At 51.1% G+C, this 25,716-nt stretch overlaps 1 protein-coding gene across 2 annotated transcripts in view; it reads right to left on the bottom strand.

Annotated features, from left to right (window-relative positions):
* Positions 1-25,716, bottom strand: part of Ctbp2 (C-terminal binding protein 2) — an 81,249-nt gene that overhangs the window by 19,933 nt on the left and 35,600 nt on the right. Inside the window, exon 2 of one of the 2 annotated variants that reach the window (XM_042701315.1) lies at positions 9,906-10,063. The exons of the other annotated variant lie outside the window; for it this stretch is intronic. Within the exon in view, the coding sequence (XP_042557249.1) occupies positions 9,906-9,963 (58 nt within the window). The 5' untranslated portion in view covers positions 9,964-10,063. The remainder of the gene's footprint in view (positions 1-9,905; positions 10,064-25,716) is intronic. 2 annotated transcript variants of the gene reach the window in all.

The following is a 25,716-nucleotide window of genomic DNA, read 5'->3' on the forward strand; positions in this document are numbered from 1 at the left end:
AGTTAGGAGGACCACAGCCTGGTCAGACTCCATTGTGAAAAGGACCAACTATAACAAGGGACTAGAGGCTTGAATCAAGTGGTAGAACACCCACCTGGCGAACGCAAGGCGGAACGCAAACCCCGTACCGTCTTTTCCTGTCTTCCCGGTACATGCGCAAACCAACTGCAAAATGCCCTGCTGGGTGGCAAAGGAACCAAAACTCACCACCCCACATCCCCAGATGCCCGAAAGGGGTGGGGGGGGGGGGTAAACGGAAGACGCTGCCTGTAAAATGCTGCATCTCTGCACACACTGTCCTCACGGTGCCAGTGTCTGCCATCTTTCCACTGGATGGCAGAAAAGGCTAGGCAGGTACAGATACATACAGGCATCCCACAGCGCATCCCGGCCTGAGGCTGGGCTCACCCAGACACACCAAGACAGGGAAATGTTCACGGAGCCCCTGACTGCACAGACGCCGGCCTTTCCCGTCACCACATATCCCGAACCAGAACGAACTGCCGCGAGCGGCCCCGAAGGGCTGGCACAGGCCCAGGGCACCCTCTTGACCAGTTCTGAAACCCAGCAGAGCCTCCTCCCCTCCAGACAGCCCTTCTGGGAATGAGGACAACTTCAGTTTGGGAGGGGGACACGGATGCTGCCTCCTGCAGGACACTCAGACCAGAGACAAGATGGCCGAGTAACTCCTGCAGCCCAGCCCAGGCGCCTCGTCATTTCCTCTTCTATTTCAGGGAACCCACAAGCCCCACAGGGAAGAGTGGCTCTCCAGTGTCAGGGGGAAGGGCTCCCCAACTTAGGATAGCTCTGCCCTTCCAGGGAGAGAACACTGTAACACAGCAAGTAGGATCCCCTCCGCCCGCCCGCCGTGCCTTAGCGGTCGTTTGCCATACTTGTGAGGCACAGCTGATGAACGCAGCAGCCCCTTCAGAGAGCTGGGTCGCGCCAGAGCTATCGCGAGACCACTGTGGGACGTGGCTTTCCCTCAGGGTGATGCTCCGGGCTATACCAGTTACTGCCAGTATGTTCAGCACAGTCCTTAAATGCCTAACAAGAACACATCAGTGCCTGACCGACGGCTCAGAGCGGGTAGAGGTGAGGGTGTGGTGGGCCAGGACTGGCTCTCGGGCCTGTTCTGCTTGGCAGCTACCCGAGCTCCCGCAGCCTTGCTGCTGGATTCCACAAACATTATGACAGATGCTTCCCGCCGGTCAGGAGAAACACCTGCACCTGAGCTCGGGCGCCACAAACACTCTGGCAGGGTTTCTTCCCCCCCCCCCCCCCCAAACACTTTACAATCCCCAGAAAGGACTGCTTTTCTAAACATCTCCCTCTCTCTCTCTTTTTTTTGGTTGGTCCTGGGTCTTGAACTCTGGGCTTGAGTGCTGTTCCTGAGCTCTTCAGCTCAAGGCCAGCGCACTACTGCCGGAGCCAAAGCACCACTTCCGGTTTTCTAGTGCTTTATTGGAGATAAGATCTCGCAGACTTTTCTGTCCGGGCTGGGTTTGAACCATGATCCTCAGGTCTCAGCCTCCTGAGTAGCTAGGATTACAGGCGTGAGCCACCAGCGCCTGGTCTAAACATCTCTCTTTTAAAGGCAAGATGGAAGCGATCTTGGAAAGAGTAAATCCTATGGACTTGAACTTTCAATGCTACAAGGATCCACAGAAAGTTCAGACACTAAAAATAAGATTGTCAAAAGAAAAAAAGATCTGATAATAAAGAAAAGACACTTAAACTCTCCGGCAGACAAGATAAACACAACAAAAAGCTAACTGTGGGGAAAAGCCCAAATAGCTAAGACATGCAAGCAACATCTGCACAAAGCCCACTCAATTTCCTGTGAAATGTAAGGCAGAGGTTCACAAGTGCAGAGGCCTCCAGAGATTCAGACCACCCCAGGGAAGGATCGGACAGTTCAAGGGAGAACATGAGACCAGCCAGGAACCCACGCTCCACAGAGCAGCCCCCAGACCCGAACAAGCACCTCATGTCTGACTGGGCTCATCAGAATCGAAGCCCACACTAACTTGCCGGGGACGTCAGTCCCTGGACCACTACAGAACAAAGATTTCTGGGAAGGGCAACTCTGAACTTGCAGGCAGAAACCAGAAGCTCCCAGGGAGGTGGTGTGGGCTTGCCCAAACAGCAAGATCAAGTCTCCCCACAACTCCCATCCCCACAGCTCCCCAGAGACGCTGGTGAGGTCAGTGGGTTCCACACTGCTTTCCGGCTGAGACGGCCAAAAATAGGCCTATGATAAACCCACTTCCTCCTTTGGAATGTGGAGAGAGGCCATGTAGCTTTTCTGTTAAGGTGTTTACATTTGAAAACTTTTCTCTAGCTTTGAAAAAGTCCTTTCATTGTCCATCCAATATTATCTACCAAAGTAATTTGTTAATCTAACTACAAAATGGGAAGGTGGGGGGGGGGGGGCAGGGGGAGAGCAGCATTAGTAAAACAGTCACAGGAAGTCTGGTGTTTTAAGTTTTTGTCTTTGGGGTGGAACCCAAACTTCATTTACACAAGTGCTCATGTGAACTATATACTCAGACCTCCAACCCCACATTTAATTCTAGTTTTGAGATAGGGTATTGCTTCCTTTGCCCAGGCTGGACTTGAACTCCAAGTGGCTAGGATGAATGAGAGGCCTGTCCTGTGTCCTGTACCTGGTGTTCCTGAGGGTTTATTAAGGCAGTCACCGTGGGATTGATGGGAGGCCACGGGCTGTGTGGATGTGCAGAGGACTGCTCTGTCCACGCTGAGGTGCCCTTTCAAGGTCAGCCATGCTCCAAATGATTCCAGCCCTTGTGGGGCGCATCAACTTAACCACGTAATAAAAGCAAAGGCACACGTGTCACTTCCACCCAGCTTCTCGTGGCACTGTCAAAGTTCCTGAGCCGCAGGTGTACGGGCTACACTTGACTCACACTTGTAGCCCTGGATGCCCCGTGCTGAGCCACACCTGTGTGTAAAGGCGCCCTGAGCACAGGGCAAAGTCCGCCTCACGCCTGCCCCACAAACACTGCCATCCACGCAGGTGAGGAGATAACCCGGAATCACCCGGGGACGGCAGCCGCAGGGGCAGACCGGCCTGCCGCGCTGCGCCAGCACCCCACGGAAGTCCCGGACCCCACAGCACACATCAACGCGTAGACAGGCCCCGGCCTGGGTAAAGAGGAGGCAACCGCCACGGGCCTTCCCCAGGGCCAGGGGGAAGCCACAGCCACGCCCCTGTCAGACAAAGCCCCTTCCCAGGACTGCGCTGCTTCGCCTCCTCAGCAGTGCTGAGGAGCAGTGGAGAACATTCTTCCCACATGTGACACTGCCCGGGAGCACAGGGAGTACAGGCAGCCCTGGCCTAACAGTTGGGGGGGGGGGGGGGTCTGTGAAGACGCCTCAGAGACACAAGGGGTGATGTCTCCTTCCACAAGGCGTGTCTCCCTCCCCCTCTCCGGGTGCCATGGGAAGGGAAGGACTCTCGGCACATCCAAGCAGGTTGTGAGAACCAAGACTGGGACACTCTGGGTGAGACATGAGGGCAGAGGGCGAGGTCTTTGTGGGTGTGCAGATGGGCACAGATCATTTTCCCTCCCCTCCTTTTGGGAACCCAGCCCGCCCCGCACTCCCATGTCAGAAAGGCCCACGAGGCCTCTCTGGTGAGGGAGCATTCTTCGAACCCTGACTGAGCTTTACTCCGACACAGCCACACATTCCAGGACATACCAGCTGAGGTTCTGACCAACGTGACCTCTCACTGCATGCTTGAATGCCTGCAAGTTCTCTACAAGGAAAGCGGGCGAGATCCTGGGAGATGAGCGTGTCCTCAAATACTCACTAGGCCTAGAATGTTCCTGGAAGCCCGGAACCTTCTTGGCACCTGTGGGGACACTGCCTGCAGGCATGGCGTACACACTGCTACTATCTAAGCATGGAGATGCTGCTGGAGGCGCCGACTGCTCCAAGGAAAACAGACCAGCCCCGCACACTTCCGTGTGAGGAGGAAATGCGTCTGCTAGGGCTCTGCAGGCTGGGGATGCGACCTGGAGGCCTGCTCTGAGCTGAGGATGGGCGTGTCACCATGGGAGCAGGGCACAAGCCAGCAGAACTGATGGAAGGCAGCACTGCACTCGGTCCAGACCTGATTCAACACACCACATGCCTGAGCTCCAGAGCCGGCGGTCCAAACACGCGGCTTGCAGAGCCTTTAGGAGCAAAGAACCCACCCACCAGCAACCAACAGGTACAAAAGGAAACTTACTTTTTGGTGCCCATCCCGAGCACATGAACTCAGGGTGTGGGCACGGTCCCTGAGCTCTTTTTGCTCAAAGCTAGCACTCCATGTCTGGCTTCTTGGTAGTTAAATGGAAACAGGAGTCTCAAGGACTTTCCTGCCTGGGTTGGCTTTGAACCATGATCCTCAGATCTCCGCTTCCTGAGTAGCTAGGATGACAGGTGTGATCCACTGGTACCTGGCCTCTATTGACAAATGGTCAACAGAGAATTAACCAAACATCAAAATGATCCTCAGAGGCCTAGGAATGGGCTGATGTGGCACGGACGCACTACTACCTATGAGTGTGAACAAGGTAGGTAGCCCCTAAGGGAGGAGTATGTGGCTCCAATACTGAACACCACGGCTAGGTAAGGCAATGCAACTTTGATCCCTCGCAAAGAATTGTATTCCTGTTTGCAACTGTTTCTTTACCTGTACACTAGGGGGCATTATGCTAGTATGTTTATTTGTGCTATGAAATCCAGCCATGACTAGTTGACTATTGTATATTTATACAGCTACTGTAATTAGAGCTAATCACTTAATTACTGGAAATGTGCATAATTGCCTGATCCCAACGTATAATTAAAATGTATAGCAACATTATAAATCCCACATTAAAAAAAAACCCTACTTTTGGGGGGCTTAAACAGATTAGAAATGATTGGGAGTGTGCAATACCACGGGCTTCCATACTGTTTCTCTACAAGATGCAACAAATAGCCATGGTTTAATGCATTCAAGAAAGGAGAAACAAAACAGTTACCCAGAATAAATGATAAAAAATAAAAATAACCAAACTGAAACAAAATAATTCTGACCAAATCTGTGCACTCTGGTCTTCCTCTGGGGAGAAAGCCCGCCATCTGGGTGTGGGCTGAGGGGAGGGGCGCCCACAGCCCCATGCCAGCGAAGCCTGGTGCGTTGGCACGGGGCTCCCTTGCTGACCCGGGGTTGCATCTCCTTTTCAGATTGGCTTTCTGGGGATATTTTACCGAGATGTGAATCTGCAGTGGTAATTTCCATGAAAGAAAGCCACAGGGAAATGTTCTCACATCCACCCCAAAACTCTTTCTTTGTGGCTCTACTTTTGTACAGTGACAAAGGGAACAGGGAACAGCTATTGGCTCACTTCATTTTGTTCTGTCCTTAGGAGTCCATGGGTGAGGAATGGTAAGTTTGCTTCTTTTGTGGCAATGGTGGCTTGAGTTTGAACTCAAAGGAGGGAACTCTTGAGCCATGTCTGCGGTCCTCACCACTGGTCAGTTAAGAGTTCACATCACCCACCATTGAGTTAGATTAAAGGGGATGATCAAAGCTCAACTTAGCTTTCTATTATCCCCTCTTACAGAACTTATGTATCTACTTGCCCCATCCCACCAAGTTGCATCTCTGATAGCCACAGTACTGTATTTAGTCGGTGACAGCATAAACTCACAGTTAGAAGGGTAACAAAAAGCCATCAGCAGGTGGTGCAATGTTATCTAGTATGCACGAGGCCATGGATTCAATTCCCAACATCACCAACAAAACGTACAACAAAAGGCATTACAACATTGTGGGGGCATGCTCCTGTAATACAAGATCTGAGGCTGAGGCGGGAAGATCTTGAGCTCAAGGTTATGCTGAGCTACGTGGTGACATCAAAAGTCACAGCAAAGATGTTCTAAGATTGTGTTCAAGGATCATGACACCAGGGCTGTGGCAAAGCTGGTCTGGGTCACTCGAGAGGGTGACAACCAGAAGAGACATGCCCGCCGCCCCCCCCCCCCCCCCCCATCGCTCAGTGGATGTGGCCAACCGATGAGCTCTGGCATGATCCACAAGATAGCCAAACTTTGCCTGGCACCATTACAATGCAACACATCAACTGTGTCAGCAAACCGAAGAACCCCTGCACCATACATCAGATAAATCACACATCACAGACGTCTGCACTCAGATTCTGACCAGCCAGTGCTTTCAAAGGCTGCTCCCCAATTATTTTTTATACAAGAGCACTTGAGGATTGTTCTGATAGCCAGTTATCAAGAAAAGGCAGAGCACAAATTACAAATATCAAAATAGAAAGGTTGTTTGAAAACGACACATTAAGACCTGGCTTTTGGGTCATCATGAAAGAGCTGTTCAGTTTCAGCTGACTTTAATGGAACCCCAAAGACTTCAGCGGTGCTCTCCTTTCAGCAGGGCGCTCCAGGCCTCATCCCACATTGAATTCTGAATGCATACAGGCATGAAGCTTTTGCTTTAGCTGTGTGTGTGTGTGTACGTGTGTGTGTGTGTGTCGTGCGCGCATGGGCACACATGTGAATAGAGTACTGGGACTCCGTGCACTCTTGCTCAGCTCGCTTACTTATAGCTAACACTAGGCCACTTAGGTCACACCTCCAATCCAGCTTTTTTTGCTGGTTAACTGAAGAAAGATAGCTTATCAGATTTTTCTCTCTGGGCTGTATTCAAACTGTGATGACCGGATCTCAGCCCCAAGCCAGCCCAGGCAGACAAACGCAAAAGATTCATCTCCAATTAAACAGTAAAAAGCCAAAAGTACAGTTATGGCTCAATAAGTACAGCACCAGCCTTGAGGAGAAAAGCCAATGGAGAGCAAGAGACTGCAAGTTCAAGCCCAAGTACTAGCACAAAAATTTAAACTAAGCAGAACGGGGATGGGAAGGTAGCTTAGTGGCAGAGTGCTTTCCTTGCATGCATGAGGCCCTGGGTCCAATTCCTCAGCAGAAAAAAGCCGGAAGTGATGCTGTGGCTCAAGTGGCAGGGCATTAGCCTTGAGCTGAAGAGCTGAAAGAGTGCTCAGGCCCAGAGTTCAAGCCCCACAACTGGCAAAAAAGAGAACCAAACAGAGCGATGGGTTGTCAGAACTTAGACGGCAGCAGTCCTCTGGGAGAAGTACTGAACAGGGGTGATGCTCGGATTGCACTGACACGCTCAGGGGAAATGACAAAGCCTCGTCCAGTCCAGAATCCCAAGGTTGGGACTCCGCACTGCAGTGTAGTAGGTGCGTGCACATGCTAATTGTAAGGAAACCAGTAAGCAGAAAGACAAAACCCCGGAGCGGATGGGTGTCCACAGGGAGGGGGCTTCAGGGAAGCCATTGCTGGGAACACAGGAAGCACCCCTTGGGCACGGGCTATCATGACAAGACTCACTGGACATCCATACCAAAAACTCCACAAGTGGTTTAAGGTTGACAAGAGGATGTTTACGTGTGTGTACACGTGTGCGCATACGTGCAACGTAAGTATCCTAGTAGTACAAGGACCTCTTGTAGAACAAACAGCCAAATCCATGAAGATGATCTGACAGAAACAGCCAGAGAGAACAGCAGTTAAGCAAATAGCCAGCTGGCCAGTGTCTTGCTGGAGGCAGTTGTAAAATGACCTTCCCACCTGTACAGAGCTCTGAAAGGTGTCACAGCATCGGCGGTTCATACACATTAGCACTGCTAGTAAAGCACACTGGGCCAGCCACTACCCTAGCCTAGACACAGAATGGCGGGCGGCGGGATCACAGAAGAAAAGTTCTTAAATCATAGGAAGTGGCTATCGAGGAATTGAAAAAGCACAACTGCTACAGTTTCTGTAGTATCCTGCACATACAGATAAAGATGACACGGAACTTCCATTATAAAAACGTTCTGGTCTCCAAGGCTCACTTCACAGATGTAGGAAAGCGTGGATGCGTGCTGGGGACAGCCTGAAGTCCCTGGCAGGAGGCCTCCGCTGGAGCGTGTGGCTGGGTGGCTGGCTAGGATTCGCCCGGAGGCCTGGCTCACCTCATACTGACCTTGACCCACTAAAGCTTCACAGAAACGAATGTGGCAGCTCAACAGCATCCTCCAGAGAGGATATGAAGCCATCTCATTAGAAATGGGCAGTTGTTTTCCTTTATTAACTTATTTTTTTTATTATCTTTAAATAGCTGTACAATTATCTTTAAGTAGTTCAACAATTCAATGTCAATTTATGAGTAGAAGACACCATCTTATCAGCCCTTCTCTAACTCCCATCCATCCCAACCTGGGTTTCCCAGTTCCATTCTCACTGGTGTACATTGACTATATGATGTAATCACCCGCCATGCCCCCCTTCGTGAACCCTGCTCCCCCTTACATCCCTCTCCCTGCAGACAACACGTTTCAGCTTCCTAGTATTCACTTTGTTCAACTGTCAATTGTTCAAAGGGATTAGGTCATGGGAAGTCACCCCTTCATAGACCATACTTTATAGCCAGTTTAATGGGGAAGTCAATTTTAATGCCCCCACAACGGAGTCCAAATTCTAGAATGGTCTACAAACCAACTGGCACCAAATCTATTATGCCAACACTGTTGGAAGTCAAAAGCCTACGGGGATTATGCGACACTCTCCTTAGATTCCAAAGATGTGACATCAATATGCAACTATTGATGACATAAAACCAAACAGTTAAAGCCAAAAGTGTGGACATATGAATGGGAACATGTATCACATGATGCTGAGGACAGTTATGCTATTGCAAGCTATTTTGGGGATTTTTGTTTTTGGGGGGAATCATCCATTCAACACACACACACACACACACACACACACACACACACACACACACACACACACACACAAAGAAAGCAAATGGTATCCATGGACAAATGTGAGTGAACAATACATTAGTGTTCGTTGTGCTATTTTATATCAAGCTTTCTGTGTTTTAAAACAATTTATAAAACCCATCCACACCATCTTCCAATGGCAGGAGCCCAGGGATTTCTCAGTGATACAGTTCCATAGAAGAATGTCTTGGAGGTCTCTGGCTCAGATGGCCAGAGATACACCTACTTAAAGGATGCAATTCCACGGGGTGCCTGCAGGGGGAGCAGGGAGGTGCATATTCCTGCCTCCAACCCAAGCTACTCCGGGAGCATGGTGGCACAGGTGGGGCTCCAGGCTGGCCTCAAGTTTCCTCAGCGGGAATCCATCCCTACAGGGAAGTCACTCAAACCCCCTGAGCCCAGGCTAGCCCCCCCAGCACTGATCCTGGGCTGACAGGGCTCACTTAACCTCCAAGCCCCACGCTCTGGATGCCTGGGCACTCACTAATTTAGGATGGTATTGCGTCAACATTTTAGAATTCTATCCCAGGCTTCCATTAGATTTTAATCAGGCTTATTTTCCCCCTTTTTTATGAGTAAATACTTCCAGGTATTTTCAAACATTACCAGGGACTGGGGCACACCGCGAGGGGCAGTGCTGGACTCCTCAGGGAAATCTGAGCGTTCACTGTTTTAAATGTCTTAATTTAAAACAGATAAAAAATCCAGAAACCCCAGAAAGTTAAAAAAAAGCAAAGCAAAGCTGGAGCAGATATCCAGCGGCTTTCATATGCAAAGCAATCCTGGGTGAAGGGAAGGAAAGGGCCTGCCCCCTCTTCCTCCTCCTAGAAGGCCACTCCCTGTCCTACGAAGGGCAGGCTCAGTGCCAGCACAGCCAAGGGTGTGGGGGGGGTGGGGGCGCTGGCAGAGGGGTGGAGTGGGAGGAGGGGCTCGTGGCAGCAGGCAGAGTCTGGAACAGACCTCGGATGACCTGAGGGAGGGGCCACATGTCTTTGGTGGAAAACCGCCAACCACGCTGGCTCTTACCTTCACAAATCCTGTCCAATCGCTGTCGCTTGACTTTGTGCTTATCCACAAGGGCCATTCTTTATCGAACTTTGCAACTCTGATTCAAAAGGCAAAGCGGTCCTCTAAGAACTTAGGGGAACTCGCAGGAGTCTGCGTGCATTACGCCACTATGCACCCTGAAACAAGGAGAAAAGAATCCTTACTCTCTGGAGACCTCCAGGACACAGGCCAACAGGTCAGTCAGGACTTTGCTGCCACTTTCTACCAGGGGACCTGCCATCTGGGCGCTCGGAGCGGGCTCCGCTGTCCTAACAGTGGTGGAGGGGGCTCCCAGACCATGCCAGCAAACCTGCCTCCTTCCACGCACCAAAGCAAGCAAGCTGCACGCCTGAGACATTGGCCACTTGCTTCTGAAAGCAGCAATGGTGGCGCAAGAAACTCATGCTCATAACTTCAGGCCATCAACACTGATTTCCAACCAACCTCCACTTAGTGGTTTGTACTCCAGGGCCAAAACCCAAGCCACAGCGAGCAGGCCGAGCCACCATGGTGGAGCACAAGGTAGCAGGTCCACCTTCCAAAACCCACACAACGCCAGGGTCCTGGGGGCCCTCAGGGCTGCGCAGAGTTCTCCAGGCTACAGGGTAAGGGGGGGGGGGGGGGGAGACGACACGGAGGAATGTCTTTGATGCCCTCCCATCCCCACAGTTACCAGGCACCTTGTGCTATATCTATTTACAGAACAAATGAATCCATCCAGGTGGCTCTAGCCACCCACTGTGGCTAGACACTGCTATAGAACTACTTTAAAGGACGCTGGATGGGGACCGGGAGTGGCAGCTTCAGCTGAGACCTTGCTCACCCTAGTGAACAGGAGTGAGGACAGAAGTCACAGTGCCACCCAAGCGAGGTTTTCTTGTGCCATTTTGAATGGGGGGAGGAGGGGAAGTTGGGGGAGGACGCAGTGTTAAGGGCTGGCCTTGATATTTGCTCCCAGCTTTGTGGCTTGGAGTGTTTCTTAGGCTGTTCATGGGATGCTGCTACACCTGTGCATGCATCCCCATTTTGCTACAGGAGCAGAAGAGGAGGTAGAAAGAGCTTCCATGTCCTGACCCAAGATCAGGGAGCTGCTTGTCTAGTCTGGGCATTTCATTCATTCCCAAAAGACCACCAAACCCAAGCCAGCATTATTTTAAAGCCAACACTGTAAGACAGACACACCCAGAAAAAAGCTGCGCTTAGTTATGGGCAGCTACAAAAGAAAAGGTAGGAAGCAAGCCTGAGACCCAGGGTTCATGAGAGGACGGTGATATGCGGCTACCTATCAACTATGCACACTGCGCCATTACTTTATCAAGGGTCAGGCTGCCGGTCTGACTATTAAAATGTGGGCAAGTTCCTGGTAGTTAATGGCTAATTTCCCAGCATGAGGCTGAAAAATTGCCCTAAGGATTTATGGCAATAATTATGTGATTTTCAAAAAAAGAAAAGAAAAGAAAAGAAAAGCACAATTTCGAAGCACATAAATAATGGATCTAACGAAACTCTCCAATACTGGCAAATATTGGAGATGGGGTGAGGTGTGGGAATGAACGTGGCCCTGGAAGGGGGACATATTTGTGACAGTCTGAAAGGCAGCCACACAGCGGGAGAGGACTCTAACCTGGGCAGAGCAGAGATGACAGGGGGTGGAGGGGGAGACCAGAGTGTGGCTGAGTGAATGAGCCCCCCCACCCCCCCACCGGGGAGCCTGGGCCGGCCTGGCTCCTCCACTCAGCCAGGGGGCAGCAGTCCTGTGCTGGGAGTGAAAACCGAATTCACTTTAGGTGTCATACTCAAGGGGTGAGAGAACCAGGAAGTTTGTATTTGTGAAATAGCATGGAGATGAAAAATGGCAGCAAAATTATGATTCCATCAGGGCTCCAGGGCCCCTCCCCTACCACGAGAGAGGCAATCATTCTTTTTACTTGCCTTTGAATTTGAATTTGTATAATTAGATGGCTTCCTGAAAAATTGATAAGTGGAATCTCGATCATGCAATCAGAGGGGAGCAGCCATTGGCTTACACAAATGCATGTCTTCCGCTACTTAGAAAACGAAGTCGCTGGCTCCTCTGCCCAGTCTTCCTGAGCCTGCGTGGAGGCCCCTGGAGGACCAGTGGCGGAGGGTCATGGCTGCCCAGTGGAGGGAGGGCATACTTCAGGCCTCCTGAGAGTAAGCATCTCCCCACACAGCATATAAAACGGGACACCTTTCCTCTTTGCTCTCACAAGGAGCAAGCTATTAATTAACACAGGATTCTTTCCTTAGAGTGGAGCTGTGCACAGAAGTCCCTGGCCAGCACCGACACTGTTAACAGACACTTCTGGAGCTGTGCTGATTTTGCACTCCATGACCAGGTCCCAGAAATCCCCAGCTTCCATGAACACTTCCACTGATTAGTCAAGGTGACCTAGCCACACATCGGTCACTCTCCTGTACTGATGCCATCTAGTGAAAGCAGTTGATAATGGGGCCATCAGTGGACTTCTGACTCAGAGAAGTTCCACGTCCAGAGAACAGCGTGAGGGAGAAGGCCACACAGAGCTGAGGCTCAAAGAGCAAACACTCCCGAAGCCCACAGCTCATGCCTGTGATCCTCAGGAGGCTGAGATCAGAAAAGGTAGCCTGGACAGGTAACGCTAAGACATTCTTATCTCCAACTGGGCATAGCGCAGGGGCAGGGGGGAGGAAGCCTGGAGTAGACTTGTGAGTTCAAGCTCCAGTACCTCCACAAAAGGGAGGATATGGAGAGAGAAAAGGTAAGGGAGAAGAAGAGGGAGGGAGGGAGGGAGGAAGAACAGAAAGCAATGTTTCTCTTTAAACAGAGATAGGACGGGGACCCAACCACAAAGCAGAAAAGCTTCCCTATAACCTTACTGAAGCGAGAGTTGTGACCTAGGGATATAATACTTGGTGACAGGAAAACCACGAACAGAATAGTCCTCCCATACCCGAGGTGTCATTTCTCATGGCTTTAGTTCCCTGACACTGTCAACTGTGGTCTGAAAATACTAAGGCCCAACTCAGAATAAACCACCTCTAAGTTTTTATTTTTACCTTTTATTCTGAGAGGCCGGAGGAAGTCCTGTGTCTCCTGGTGCTGTCTACCTCCACTGGGAACAGCCACTTGTTCAGAGTTCCCAGTTGTACATGCTATCTGCCCAGTGCCTGCCAGTTATCAGAGCAGTTTGTCTTTTGTGGGTGTCCTTACTAGGGCTTGAACTGGGGGCCTTGTGCTATTCTACCATGTGAGCCACACCGTCCACCTCTGGCTTTTTGCTGTTTAACTGGAGAAAAGCTGCTCTTAAGATTTGTCTGCCCAGGCTGAATTCCAACTGTGATTCTCAGATCCTAGCTTCTTGAGTACCTAAGGATTACAGGTGTGAGCAGCCAGCATGAGGCTTAGATCAATTGTTGAAGTACTGAAACCCTGGAGTTTAAGTAACAATTTGCTTAATAATTGGCACAAGACACAAGAATCACAATGTTAGTGACTTGGTTGTGGCAAAGAAAAGCCATAAAGTGTTTCTTAAACAAAGAGGTGAACAGTCTGTCATGTGGTGTATGACACTACCCATACTTACAAGCATCTACAGGAGGGTCTTGAACAAACCTCCCAAGAATGAGAGGTTAGTGTTCTATTTCAAAAAGATGCATGGACTGGCAAGGTGGCACACCTCCAAGTTCCCAGCCTTAGGAGAGAGAGACTCTAACAAATTGTAAACTTGAGACCAGCCTAGACAACATACTGGAACAGGTGCAAAAGAAAAAGCAAGCAAAAAAAAGGAAGCTACTTGTTGAACTACTAGAAGCTATGGGGAGAACACTTTCCTTACATGGTATGGTCAAATAGAAATACGATAAGAAAATGAAAACCACATTTTCAAAAATGACCTGCTTTGATATCAAACTCAAGACAAACACATCCTCCATTAAAGGGGGGAAAGAAGAAAATGTGAAGTCTAAAATCTGGGCAGATGGAGGAAGTGGCGCTGTAGCTCAAGTGGTAGAGCGCTTGCCTTGAGCTGAAGAGCTTAGGAACAGCGCCCAGGCCCAGAGTTCAAGCCCCATGACCGACAAAAACAAAAAACAAACAAACAAACAAACAAAAAAAAAATCTGGGCAGATGGATTCCACCACATGGTTACCAACAGCCACCACCTGCCCAGACCACAGCACCATCAACTAGTTACGCCACACAAACCTCCAGACCTCCAGACCTTCCCATTCACATTTAAAGTTCCATACAAAATTTTAAGACCCTCTCCATATCTTCATTCTGGTGCCTGTCTTCCTAAAGATCAGGCAGTAGTCTTCAGTAGTGTCTTTCAAAAGGAAAATTCCCCTAGAACCACTCAAACCCAATGATGGCTTTCATTTCTTTTAAGGAATCTATTTAAATATTTCCATACCAAAAGTCAAGTTTGGCAATAGTCTAGTGAATTAATACTGTCATATTCAACCAAGAACTGACGAATCCTGAGGAGGCCCCAGGATTCCTCAGAATATACTTGTAAATTTGAGGACAAAGACAGCCTAGCAGTGCTGTCAGCTCACAGCTTCCGTCAGGCCTCAGGCGGCTCCTGCTCAGAACCAAGTGGCTCTTCTCTGGCTGAGTAGAGTAATTCTGTGTTGGGTTAGGGTTACTGGCACATGCAAATAACATTTCCTAGCGTTAAACGCAAGCTTCAAAAATTCTAAATATTTTCATTGCTAAAAGCTATCATCAAGGACAGAGGATTTAAGTAGAAAGAGTCCATAATTTTCTTAATTGGCTGTTTCATTGGGGTCATAATGGAAATTAAGTGTAGGTCTTCACATGCTACAGAAAGCAAGACGCTCGCTTATTTAGAAGAGTCACACATTGTAAAAGCACTGGTCTCCTAAATATGCCTCGAAAATAAATATATTAATTTTAATAACAGAGGCAAAACAAAGAGGATAAAAGCAAATAAATGAACTCATTCAAACTAAGAAGTGTAGAAGAAAATCCCTGAAGACCTGCTGTGTTCAGAATGGGGAGACAAGGAGAGCAGGGATGAGGACGCGCGCAGGGATGGGGGACGCGCGCAGGGATGGGGGACGCGCGCAGGGATGAGGACGCGCGCAGGGATGGGGGGCGCGCGCAGGGATGGGGGGCGCGCGCAGGGATGGGGGACGCGCGCAGGGATGGGGGACGCGCTCAGGGATGGGGGGGCGCGCGCAGGGATGGGGGGGCGCGCGCAGGGATGGGGGACGCGCGCAGGGATGGGACGCGCGCAGGGACGGGGGGGCGCGCGCAGGGACGGGGGACGCGCGCAGGGACGGGGGACGCGCGCAGGGACGGGGGACGCGCGCAGGGACGGGGGACGCGCGCAGGGACGGGGGACGCGCGCAGGGACGGGGGACGCGCGCAGGGACGGGGGACGCGCGCAGGGACGGGGGACGCGCGCAGGGATGGGGGGGGCGCGCGTAGGGATGAGGTACGTGCGCAGGAATGGGGGGACGCGTGTAGGGATGGGGGACGCGCGCAGGGATGAGGACGCGCGTAGGGATGAGGTACGTGCGCAGGAATGGGGGGGATGAGGTACGTGCGCAGGAATGGGGGACGTGCGCAGGGATGGGGGACGCGCGCAGGGATGGGGGCGTGAGGATGATGGATGTGAGCAGGGATGGGGAGCATGAGCAGAGAGGATGGGGTGAAGGCTCCCCAGTTCTCCAGCTCTCTATTCTGATAATCCTGGCTGAGCAAGGCAAGGAGATTAGCCACCTTCAGAACCCCAGGAGACACAGCCTAGACAGACAACGAGATGTCTTTGGTGCCACGTTCACAGCATAGGCAGTATCTTCCTATCTCCAAATGGTTACAAGCGCACCCCTCAGAATCTCTGCACGCTCCTGTGGAAGGCTGGTAAGGATGCTGGCTGGGGTGGCGATCCTATGTCCCAAAGGTGGGGGAGGGTGGGGCCTGACACAACGTGAACAGAGGTACAGAGGTTGGCCACTGCCGCCTGAGCTGAGGTTGTCTAAACCAAGAGCCACAAAGTCTCACTCCCTTGAGACCCACCTAGATTTTCCCCAAGACTTGTGAGATGACTCACTAAATTACTAGTTACAGTACACTTACAAAGTATAACATCAGGTTAGAAATAAACTACATTAATGTGCATGCTAAAAACATACCATGTAGCAGTATAGTAAGCATAAAATATTACTTAATTTCAGTGTTAAACAGACTGCTTGTCTATGGAATGCACAGCTTTGATTTACCCCCATTGCATATAAAATTACACATACATTTAAATATCTAGCAAGGCCACTGCAGAAAACTAGTTGATCATTTATCAAATTGCAACACCTTAAATACTTTTTAGAAGTTTAGGCAGAGGGGGGCGGGGTCGCTGATGACCTGTCAGCCTTTCTTAGAGTCAGGGACACACCACCCCTTTGCGTTCCTTCTGTAATCGCGTTCCTTCTGCAATCCCAGGTGCCCAGGCTTCCCCTCAGCCTCAAAAGCAATGAAAGCACACCTGGAGGGAGGTGGGAGGGTGCAGAAGAGCTTCTCCAGTTCAGCCTTTCCCGGGAAGAGGCTCAGCCCAGCGGAGGCCCAGCCCCCAGTGATGGGCCTCTTTGGCCTGCAGAGGGCACTGCCTGGCCTTCCTCATTTCCATCCTCATAGCAAAAGCCCGGGCTGGTGGCTAAGACACACAGGGCATCCACCCGCCAGGCCAGAAAGATGACAGAAGGAAGGTTGGTAGAGGGACAACCAATGGGAAGAGGTACAGGGCCAAGTCCTCCCCTTGTCCCCCACTCCTGCACTGAGCACTGGGGTTCCCCTTTCAGACCTGTCACCCAGTTGGGGCTAAAGAGAGGAAGGTCAAGTTGCAGAAAGACTCTTGGCCCTGGGGCTCCCAGACCATAGGCAGCCATGGGACACCCTGAAGGTGTCCCATGCCCAGGCCGTCCACTGAAAGCCACAGTGAAGAAAGCTGGGCAGCAGCAGAATGTAAAAGCTGGGCAGCAGCAGAATGTACACGGGCGGAGCTGCGCAGCTCATGGTTTCAGTTACAAATGACAGGCTTTGGGCCACCCCCCACGCCCCATCCGCTGGTGACTGCTCATTCTTCTCAGTCCCTGTGATGCCCTTTTGTGTGAAATGAGGTCCTTGGAAGACATCATAGTTTTCCCAGCAGAAACTCTTTCAAAAGGAGGGAGGGGCAAGGGAGATTCTGCAGTGTTGTGTCGGGATGATGGAGGCCAGCAGAGCCTCCACCTGCCGGCCACTGTGGTCTCACCCACCAGTTTTTCTACTAGTAACATCTAAGTCATCAGTCAAGGAGAAACAGGTTTGGCACCTGGTTGCTATGCCCAATGCAGTACCTACACCTCCATAGCACAACCATCCCCTGACATCATCATTTTAAGCCACTGGTCCAAGCTAGCAAGATGTGAACTCAAGCCAGGCTAGTGAGGATAAGCTATCCCTGGCACTGGGATCTGTTTTCAGAAAGCAAGTATTCGTTCAGAGATTGTCTAAAAAGCAAACAGCAGGGCCGGGTGCTGGTGGTTCACACTTGTAATCTTAGCTACTCAAGAGGCTGAAATTTGAGGATCTCGGTTCAAAGCCAGCCCAGCCAGGAAAAGTCCGAAAGACTCATCTCCAATAAACCACCAGAAAACTGGAAGTGGCGCTGTGGCTCAAGTGGTACAGCACTCACCTTGAGCTGAAGAGCTCAGGGACAGCACCCAGACTCAGAGTTCAAGCCCCACTACCGACAAAAACCAAACCAAACCAAAACAAAACAAAACAGTAGGAAAAGCTCACTCCACAGGGGCCTACCTGCTTGAAGAACATTCTCCTGTGTTTATTGCAGGCCAAGTTATCAAGCGGGTAGGAAAGAGCTAAAAGATAAGCTTAAGTAAGGCTGCTCAGATCCTTCATTCAGCCCAAGAGAATCAGGCCTGGGTGTCTGGTGGCTGCACTGCTTAGCTAAAGTCACTTGTCTGAAGATCTTTCTGGGCACCAACTCTGGGCATGTGGTGGAAAGCGCTTGGTATGGCTTCCAACAAGGTGCCCTATGTGTGGTGGGGACCTGGGAGGGCCAGCGGGGCTTGGGAGCAGCACAGTGAGCCTCTTCCATGACTTGATCTTAACAAATACTAAACTATCCAATCTGATGGCGGCTTCCCCGCAGCAACCGCTGGGCGCAGCTATGGAGGGCACAGGCCCTGCCAGGCTCGGGGGACTAGCCAGTAGTGGGGGGGGGGGGGGGGGGGGGGCCGGCGGCGAGGGGAGAGATCTTCTGACCCAGAACACCTTGTCTCTTCAACCTGGTTCACGAGAAGGAAAATCTATATCTTAAACATGGCCACAATCACTCACCAACGTTGGGATCACCTGGGTTGTAAGTGGAGGGAGGCTCTCCATGGAGATAGGGCCATGATCTCCACATTTCTGGGAGGCAGCAGCTGCCTCCCTTCAAACCCTCCTCCTGCCACATACAATGTGCCCAGCAAGATGCCTGCTCCCTCACGGGGGTCAGGGACAGAGGTTGACCTATCCAGCCACTACCAGAGTTCTCTAGACCCAGAAGCCGAGAAATTCAGCTGCTCACTGCAACAGCCCTCCCCCCTCCCCGCCGATAAAGGGTGCCCACAAGAGGCAAGTCTGTGAGACAATGTGAGGGAGCAGGCATTGCTGGTAACTAACCTGTTCCTTCCAAGTCTACTGGGAGCTTCCCTGGCTCCCCAGTGACTCTCACATTCCTGTGAACACTCTGCTTTTGTAACATGCAGCAGAAGCAAGTGTTGGGATGTCACTTCGAAGATTAATGGAGATGCCAACACAGGGAGCAGAGTGGAGGGTCTCCCTCTGTCTGTCTCTCTCTTGGTCGGCCATGTTCTAAGGCTCATGTAGCCACCGCCAAGTGGGCAGGTGGACCCTCAGTCCACAGCCCATGAGCCAATGAGTCTCCCAGATCACACGCCCCAACCTGGACTCTACACCATAGTGGTCTCCACCCAGAGGTCCACAGCTAAGGCACTGCTGATTCCTGCCCCATGGAAATGGAGGTAAGGAAGCTTTGCTGTTGTATGCCTCTAAGTTTTGAGGTAATTTGTCACACAGCCATAGATAACTATCAAATTTACCATGACAGAGTTCAACACAAAAGACAAAACCACCAACACATTTGTAATGCGTGACACCAAGCTCCTATCATCTGTAGGCCAGAGGACATCAAGCTAACAAGGCTGCAAATAAATCCTGAGCTGACATGAGGTCTGTGAAATATCCACGTCTCTGAACTCCTGGGGTGAGCTCTGTTCTGCTCACATCAGCAATACCTACCGGCCCCAAAGATCGGAGCGTGTGCAGTGATTTTCACTTACCCCAGACACTTCACATAAATTCCAGGGCTACACTCAACATTCACGGAGTTAACTAAGGCACCCTTGGGTCTCCACTGTGACTCACACACATCCATAAAGCTGGAGGCATTAAGAAGGTCTATCAGAGACCAGGCTACACACGAATGTGCTTCTCAGGCCACGCTCTTCATGGTAATTCACTAAATAAACAGACCCTCCCCTGCCTTGTTCTTACCAGTGCTCCTTGAACAGCTACTGTGTTTAGTCTGAGCTCTGCAAGCCAGCAAAAGAGGAAGCAGGTAGGCAAAAAAGGTACCTGCTAACATGGTCAGAGCACCAATGGCCAGTCCGGCCATGGGCCTGGACTCCAGGCAGCAGGCAAGGGCAGTGTCCTGAGACACACATGTGTACCGTCGTAGCTCTCAAGGCCCGCCTAGGAGACCCTCGACGTGTTCTTAAAACGATAACATTTCTGGAGGCTTCTCCGATTTTAGAAGTCACTAAATCCAACTGCTGCCTTCACCGACAATCGCGAACGAGTTTGTTCTGCGTCCATGTTTCTGTTTGTTCCCCAGAGCTACCTCCCTGTGAGCTGCTTTGCCGAGGCTGGCTGGTGTAGGGAAGCAGCCTAGGTAGTAAGCACACTAGGCCAGACTGCACGAGACAAGACAGTCCCTTCTTCATGCAGCTGTTCTCCACAACCTAAACCACACAAAAGGTCCAGGGGAAGACTGGTCTGGAGTCACCAAAGAAGAAAAGTGGAGGCTGCCAGGGCCCCTGGTGTCCGTAGGACCTCTGAAGTCCACAGGTACCATGTGGTAATCTGGTGGGGGCCCAGTACCCAGTGCACATTGCCGTTTCTGGTGCGTGGTGAGCCATAGCCACAGCATGTGCAGCTCTGGAAGGTTCTTTCTGTCTTTGTGAGAATCCGGTTCATTCTTGCAGCGGAGGTACCACTGTCCATCTGTTTGGAGCACAGCAGCTTCTGGCCAAGGAGTGCAAGGCTCTGTGGGCTCCGGGTCAGGCCCTAAACTCTGCCGTGGGAGAGGTGTGTGTGAGCGTGTGTGCATGCATGCGTGTGTCTGTCTGCAGACTCAGGAGGAAGGGCAATTGTACTTTCAGAGGAAACTCAGGAATGGTTAAACTGTTTAAAAAAAAATAAAGCACGAAAATGGCTTCAATACAATTTGGTGAGGTCATCAAGTACGGCGGCCTACTGACACGTGCAGGGAAAACATCTGTCAGTGTCAAGAGGTCGGCAGGAAGTGAGTGGGGTTTGCTGGGCTCTGGCTGGCTGGACCTACACTCCTAGAAAGAGACACACATGGCTTCGCTTAGCCCTACAGGCCGTGAAAACCCTTTCAACTGCTCTCCAAGAGCCTCACCTCTGCTGTCTGAGGAGGACTCTGCCGGGCAGTCCGTCTGTCCACATGGACAGACCCTCATGGCCGAAGTTCTCTGCGCAAGCAGCCTTTGAGCATGTCTGACATGCTTACTTCAGTCCCTGGAATCTCCAGCTTCCCTCTGTCCTAGGAAAGCAGTTGAGACACTCCACTGGCAAACGTTTCAATAAATCCATCACCACAAAAACCAAAACAAGAGGTTCCTTTGGAAAAACAGGAAGTCCTGGTACATAGCACAGCTTAAAATAGAGCTCATTTCATCTGTTGACGAAGCTCGAGCCCATGAAGCTCCTGAACTATACATACTTCTCAACACACACGCAGGAACCTGGGCCGTTCCCCAGAGGGAGCAGGGGCTTGGTCTTTGTTACACTCTGAGGGGGTCACGGAAACCAGGCAGGTCCTGCAGACCTCAGAACGCGTTTGTTCTTTATGGATTGTTAGGGAAATGCTGGCTGTCAGGAAAATAGGCACGGGGCTCTTGAACCTGACCACAGGGGGGTGGAGGCAAAGAAGGGTGCCCAGTTTCATCTGCATCATCTGCAGGCAGGCTGGAGCCAGGAACTTTCAAGTTTCTTTTCTTCCCAAAGGCGCCTACTTTAAAGGATATAAGATACATGGATGGATCACACATGCGTGCGCGTGCGCTCTCTCTCTCTCTCTCTCTCTCTCTCTCGTGCGCACACACACACACACACACACACACACACACACACACACACACACACACACACACACACACGGCTATGTGTCTGTAAGATGCATCCTTGAAGTCCCTCATGCTGGCTCCTGCCTGCCAGGCACAACTGCCTACTCTTCTCCCACTGTCCTCTAACCACTTACCCACCGTGGACTGTGAGGGGTGCTAATAGCGCTCTCCACCTTGCAGTGATGTGAAGCAACACTATGCATAGAGAAACCAGACTTGTCAGCCAAACTGCATGCTCCACTTCCCAAGGTCACATGTGTTGTGCTGACCTTTTAGGCTTTTGTACATCAGAATACCTTAGGCCTCTGGATATGAAGCCGATTGTCCCCTTTGTGTTGTTGCTAGCTGGAGGATGCAGCTGGGTTTTGTGGGAGGGAACAGGGGTAGGGCAGATGTAAGAAGGTGCATGGAGGCTTTCAAGCTGAAGGGAAAGTGCGAGCAAAGACTAGAGACGGTGCAATGCTGGCAGGTAACATGGCGCGGACAACCATCAGCTTGGCCCTGAGATGTGGCACTGACTGAAGAGGAGCTGGGCCTGCAGCCTCTGCAGTCAGCCCGCAGTGGGCAGTAATGGGTACTCTGGTCTTCTACCTTGACCTCAGCGGCCACCGCCAAAGGAGCTAAAGCAGTAGGCAACTTAAGTGTGCATCCCTCCTGCCAGCCTGACATGCCAGCTTCTGCCTGTGAGTTCACTGGGATCCGCAAATGGGATCCACTGTGTGCGGTCTGGCTTTGCTGATCTTTGGAGCAAGGTGGAAAAGGCTCACTCCCAGAGCAGGGTCTGGGGGTTAACCCGGAGTCTCGCACCCACGTCTTAGGGTGGGCCCGCTGGCCAGGCCTCTTCGCCTAAGTGCAGTGGATAGGAGCGGTTTCCCCGAAACCGAGTAGCGTGAACATAGGTGACCACGCAGCGGATCGCACAAGCACTCCCACAGCACTTTATTTTAAGGCTTCACGCGCTATTTTTACACCCACAGAAACACTGCCAAGGGAATTCACAGAAGAAAACAAAGAAGCTGCTGCCATGCAGGCTCCTCTGCTTCGGGTCCCACAAGGCGCAGGTACTGGTCTCAGAAGGACCATCACAAGCAAAGCCACTGACATGGCCTGAGATCAAGCACTCCCTACTTGGAAGGGAGGAAGAGGGGGAGGGGAGGAGGGGTAGGTCTTTTATCCCCCCCCCACCCCCCCCAGGCTGCCAGCCACTCTCTCCCGGCACTGCCGATTCCGAGTGAATGACAAAAGTACAGTCCCTTACAGGAAGAAGTATTGATGCTCTGGCCTCAAGCAATGGAAGTTCCAGAGCTGTGACTTCTGCCTGCAGCTAGGGCAGTCACATGGAGAAACTGAGGCTTCCACATCTATCTGATGTAGGAGTTTTGTCCCAGCTAGGAAAGGTGGGGGAAGTGGCGCTGTGGCTCTTGTGGTAGAGCGCTCACCTTGAGCTGAAAAGCTGAGGAGGGATAAGTGCTCAGGCCCAGAGTTCAAGCCCCACGACCAACCAAAACAACAACAACAAACCAACAGAGAAGGAAAGGTGGGTTTTCCTGAACGGCTAGCTGGTTTTTCTGTGGAGGCTGCAATCTGGAGAGCACATCTCTGAGGCCAGGCCAGTGGGCCCGCCGGGCTGATGGCGGCAGGGTGGACTAAAATAATGGAAGAGCAGGCAGCGGCCACCCATGCGGTTTCCCAGTGTCCTGGACCATCCTGCAGATATACGGAGGGCACCTTTCAGCCAGCCCTTAGGAGAGGCTGCTTCCCCCAGGTAATGCTGGACTCACATCAAATTCCCACTGACACAAACAGCCCTGGTATGCATCATTTTATTTGCACTTCTTCTTGGGACTATCCCAATGTGCTGAGCACACTATTTTCAAGGAAGTCCCTGGCATTGTCTAGGGATGTTTTCGGAACTAAGCAAATTGCTAAAGCAAACATCTTATTTTCCTCTGCTAGGCCGGCCAAACACTGCGAACGTGGACTGCCAGTGGAACTGCCCCCTCTGGTGGAACGGCTGGCAACAGACACTCAGGTTTCAAAGGGAGCTCTGGTCAGCACCAGGGTGTGCGTGCACACACCTCCCCAGGCCGCCCAGCCCCTCACTCCTGGGAGAGGCGTAAGGTGACATTACAGTACATACAGGGTCCAGAGCAGTTCTCAGCTCAAGGCATGCGTGCACACACTTGCTTAGGAAATGAATTTATCATTATCCTTATTGAAATGGCGGCCGTGAGGCCCAGAGTTCAAAATATTCTGCTTATGGAACCTAGACTGGGGTAGAGGTGGGCACCTAAGCCAGCTGACCAGCTGTGTCCAAACTCAAGGCCGCAATGGCAGCTTGAACTTCACTCATTTCCATGGTACAGGGAAGTGGGCGGCTCTAGAAGCTGGCGATGCTGGGGAGAACCTGCAACCCCGGGGGGGGGGGGGGGGTCATGACAGCGGCAGGGAGTATGTAAGACCTGGAGTCTGCTGCATCTGCCACTTGGGGACAAACAGAAAGAAAGTGGCCCTGAACTGGAGTGGGAGGAGAGATGCACAGGGGTGCTTGTAAAACATACACAGTTAAAGAGTTCTAGGTGTAATGATACTTTCTATTTAAATATAGGAGGTGTTATCTTTTATGAATACACAGGGATTAGTGCTGGTGTCGTGAAATGTCTGGCCATTACTGGTCAAATCAAGAAAGAACAGCAAATTGTTACACCGTTCATCCTGTGCGGAGGGATGTGGAGAGCTCATATACAGTCATTTTTGCTATGAGACAGACACACGTGATTTGCTCTGCTGGGTAAAAGCATCATGCTGAAGAAATGTGCATCCCTGCCAGCCAAGCAAGTGTTGTTACACACAGGCCACGAGGCCCATTGACTACAACCAGGAGAAAACATTTGCCAATGGCTTATGCTCTGGGCACTGGAGGAACCCACAAAACAATCGAGGCTGCCGCTGGAGAACCCCCAAACTTGATGATCTGTGCAATGGGCCTTGCTGGAAGACAATTTTGAAAACCAAGGAAATTTCTTGTCCTTTGGCTCCCCTCCAGTAGTAAAAATTAATTGCCACATAAACTTGCTGATTCCGACCAAATGAAGCTATACGATTTATCAACTCACGGATGGCGCAAACTCAATAGCGGTTTAACTACATCACCTGAGTTATTGCTGGGTTTTCTACCCATGACAGCTTTACGGGAACGTATGTTTTTGTGAATTCATTCACGTAGGACACACTTCCAAAGTAAACAAAGGCATTAGGCACAGGTAGCAACTTGGGAGTCCCAGACCTCCAAGGGAGCACAGGAGGCTGGACTCCCTTCAGGGCATCCTGTGACAGTCCCCTGGGGGCAGGGTGGGGGGAGAGCACCAATCACCGGCAGCAGCCCCCAGGGGGGGTTGTCCTTGGATGACCTAAAGCCTCTAAAACCCTAGCAGTAGAGTTCTTAATCTCCCAATCCTACTTTTGAGTAAGAATTCAGTTATTTAAAATGCATTAAGTCACTGCCACTAACTGTTGTATTTTCTGCCCGAACAGTGAATTTATAAATGCCTGACACGATGCAGCACACATCTAGGTACAGAGGAGCTGAAGAGGCCAAGTGACAGGGACCCAGAGGGGCGCACATGCTTTCCCAGGACAGAGGCCATCTTTGTTTTCCTAGAGTCAGATGACTCTGACAGAGGCTGGACATCCCTGTCCCTTTATGGGCACTTTATTTTCTCCTTGTCCCTTTGTCCCACATTGAGACAACAAAGCTAGTCTTCTAATCTAAACGAGGCCAGGCACGAGCAGAAACATACCCACCCAGTTTCTGCAACCACTGGGCCAGCTAGCATGTCTTCTAAACTCATCAAACCTAGGCTTTTGCAGGAGACGAGGGGCGGGCGGGGGGGGAGGGGAGGAGGTTAAGGAGAAAAACCTTTGGGAAGAAGAATCGTAAAGGAACAGCAAATTCAGCAAAGACAATGTAAGTCACCCATCTGTGTTCAGGAAAATAACTCTCTCTCAAGGGAGAAGTACCCAACTTGGAGAATTTCTGGTACAATAAAACATGAGAATGCCTAATTCACAGTCCAGGTTTGCTTCATGTTCTGTCTTGAATCTACTTGTGATCTTGATCACTTGAATCTACCAGTGACCCTCAAATCTGTGTTATTTAGTACCTTGTTCTTTTTGTGATGGTCCTAGGGCTTGAATTTGCAAGGTTGTTGCTCCTGGATGGCGAGCAGACTCCACCCTCCTCACAGCTAAGTCTCCACCCAGTACCTGCATTACCTAGGCATCTGGCACACCTGGAAGAGGTCACATCTGCATCCGCTGAGGTCAT

This window comes from Dipodomys spectabilis, unplaced genomic scaffold (assembly GCF_019054845.1).
Source record: "Dipodomys spectabilis isolate Male_0828 unplaced genomic scaffold, ASM1905484v1 ptg000289l, whole genome shotgun sequence".
NCBI classification, from domain to species: Eukaryota; Metazoa; Chordata; class Mammalia; order Rodentia; family Heteromyidae; genus Dipodomys; species Dipodomys spectabilis.